This window comes from Chaetura pelagica, unplaced genomic scaffold (assembly GCF_000747805.2).
Source record: "Chaetura pelagica isolate M959 unplaced genomic scaffold, ChaPel_1.0 scaffold493, whole genome shotgun sequence".
NCBI classification, from domain to species: domain Eukaryota; kingdom Metazoa; phylum Chordata; class Aves; order Apodiformes; family Apodidae; genus Chaetura; species Chaetura pelagica.
In genome coordinates, this window is record NW_009952696.1 from 43,211 (window position 1) to 46,100 (window position 2,890).

The following is a 2,890-nucleotide window of genomic DNA, read 5'->3' on the forward strand; positions in this document are numbered from 1 at the left end:
ATGGAGCCACACGGGGGTGGAGGATCCAGCCACACTGGCAGGGGCTCGTGCCTCACTGGGCTGCCCTTGGCCTTTTCACCCAGAGCAAAGCCTGCCCACCCTGCCTGCTCCTGCCTGTACCTGCCCATCCTGCCTGCTCCTGCCCACCCGGGGAGGAGGGCTGCTGGTACCTGGGGTCTGACCTCAGAGGAGACAGTGATACCAGCACTGACACTGGGAGCTGGGGGAGTCGCAGTCAGGGGAGGGGGAGTGGGTTAGAAACCCCCAGGTCCAGTTCCCATCGGGCTGTGCTGGCACCTAACCATGCTCAGGGGTGCACAGGCAGCTGCTCTGCCCTCTGCTCCCTGCCAGTGAGGAGGGGATTTCCAGAAGCTGCGGCTCTGCCCTGGTCCTGTCCTTGTCCCTCATCCTGGACAGTGTTCTGAGAAAACAGCCTGGGAGTGACCTAGGGAGGATCCACATCTCCCTGCTCTGCCGTGGGCAGGGCAATGGTGAGGGGGCTCAGCACAACAGCTCCCACAGATCACACCCCAGGCTGGGAGATAATCATAGTCACCAACTCATTAGTCGGCCCCAGACAGATGGGATGAACTTTTATCCACCTGGGATTTCACCCCGTGTGGCAGCCACATGGTGACACACAGGACCTGTGGGGTCTAATTATTGTGGCACCAGTGCAGCTGCTCAGCTGCTGGTTCCCCACCGTGCTGCTCCCCGTGCAGGGAAGGCCATTACAGGCTTCCAAAGGAGTCAAACATTAACTGGCAGGTCACCTTGCCCTTACTGGGGTTTTTCCACTTGCACAAACCAGATCTGCCAAAATAAATACCTTTTGCTGTGCGGGGCAGCTGGGCTGGAGGTGCTGGTGCTGTGGGTACAGCCCTGCTGTGCGTTTGTGGGGTGAGCAGGGAAACCCCGGGTGTGAGCACCTCAGCACAGCATGTCCCATCGTGGGCTGACAGAGGGTGCAGGGGAGGTTCAGGGTGCCAGAAGGTAGAGCGTGGCACCAACTCAGGGCAGTGGGTACAAAGCTGCCCCAGACACCGGCCCCTCCTGCCCCTGCTGCTCCATGCACCCCTTGCAGCACCCATGGCACCGGCACAGCGGGTACCAAGGGACCCTGGGACACCCCCCAGCTGCTCACCTTCAGCTACGGCCACCATGCAGGAGTAAACAAGCTATTATGAATTACTTATTAATTACTGCCCCATACTGATGTGTCCTGGAGTAGCCAGGGCAGTGGCAGTCCCTGCTCCCCAGGAAGGTCCCTCATGCTGGGACCCCTGTGCATGGCACCCAATCAAATGCAGAGCTGGAAACCTCCCTACAGGTGCCTGTCCCTGACTGGCTCCTGGGGGACACTGTCCCCTGTGGGAGATGGGTGGCAGGGACAAGGAGACCCAGAAACACACTCTGGCTTCCAGCAGGTGTGATGCTGATGGCCCAGGTGGGCATCCCAAACATCTTCCCCACCTGGGACTCTGCCCCAGGGAAAGGTATAAATAGGATGGGGCTGGGAAGGAGCTGGTTTTGTGGTGCCCAGCTGTTCTTAGCTCCCAGTGCTCCCAACTGTCAGATCCAGCAGGCTGCTTGTCTCAGTGCTCCTGGATATGGAGAAGCTGCAGTGAACCAGGCTCCAGGTAAGCACCCACCTGCTGCTGCCTGACCTCCTAGGACAGCCTCTTGTGGTGGGCCCCATGTTTTTGGCTTCTCTAGTAAACGTCCTGCAAGGCAGGAGGCTGGTCCCCTGTCCCAGTGTCCCCCTCCTGACCTGGCCACCACAGGGGAGTCAGGCTGTGCTCCAGGCAAAGTGTGGAGAACTGGTGTTTAATACTGAAGGAAGATAGAAAGTCTTTGAGCAAAATGGCTTAAGGCTCTGCTTTAGTGAGGTGTGGCCAGGCTAAACACTGAGTTCCCACCTTTTAAAGATTGTGCCCTGGGATGGGTGGGAATGGGGTACAATGGACTCCTAAAGCTGCAGTGCTTGCTCAGGGCTGGTGCTTGGCCAGGCTGGAGCTGGACTGCTGTGTGGTGGTATTACCTGCTAATGCACCCAGCCTGTCCCTGCTCTGCAGCTGCCTTGGCTCTGGGAGCTTGTGCTGCTGGTGGGAAAACTGCTCCGAGGTCCCTGTGCACCCCCAGGCCTGTGCAGTGATTACCCAAGTGCTAAAGCTGCTGCTGGCATCCCCTGGGTGCTGGCCCCTGTGCCTGCAGTGACCTGAGGGCAGAGACCTACACCTATCACCAGGTACCCCCAACATGCCAGGGACAAAGAGTCTGAGCCCTCCAGGTGCCAAAGAGCCTGGCAGTGCATATAAGTAGTCCACCCTGACAGCTGAGGGCCAGGACAGAGGCTGGCAAGTTCCCACCCCAGAAGAGAAGGAGCAAGGCTTGTCGTGGCTGCCCAGCACAGTGCTGCCCTGAACCCCCTTCTGCAGCTCCTTCATCCCTCCCAGCCTCTTGGGTGACTCCTGCTTTTCCTTAGGCTGGGGTCACTTCAGACAAGCTGGGATGCAGGAGAATGTCCTCTTCACCCGCAGCAGGAAGGGAGTTGTGCTCCTGATGTCTCTGCCTCTTGGGACCAGTCCTTGCACAGCTCCCTCTGTCCTGGATGTTCCTCCTCTCCCTGCTGGCAGCAAAGCTTTCATTTCTTCTTCATCGTTGAAAGGGGATGTCCCGTACCTCTGCTTCAGGTGCCTGCGGACCTGGGAGAAGGAGGGAGAAGCAAACTAAGGTCCTTGTTTCCAAGGGCAGGTCCAAGCCTGCCAGGAAGGAGAGTGGAGTAGTGACCCATTTCCCCCAGAAGGTCTGAGACTGATGGGCAGGGAGCAGGGCACAGGTGCCAGAGGCTGGGGCCACCTTGCGGGCTGCGCTGCCGTTGAACTCAGCC

At 59.0% G+C, this 2,890-nt stretch overlaps 1 protein-coding gene across 1 annotated transcript in view; it reads right to left on the bottom strand.

Moving 5' to 3' along the window:
• Positions 1 to 2,492: 2,492 nt before the first annotated feature.
• The window catches only part of DUSP15 (dual specificity phosphatase 15), a 5,437-nt gene continuing 5,039 nt past the window's right edge, over positions 2,493 to 2,890 (bottom strand). Inside the window, exon 7 of the mRNA XM_009993984.1 lies at positions 2,493 to 2,705. Within this exon, the coding sequence (XP_009992286.1) occupies positions 2,493 to 2,705 (213 nt within the window). The remainder of the gene's footprint in view (positions 2,706 to 2,890) is intronic.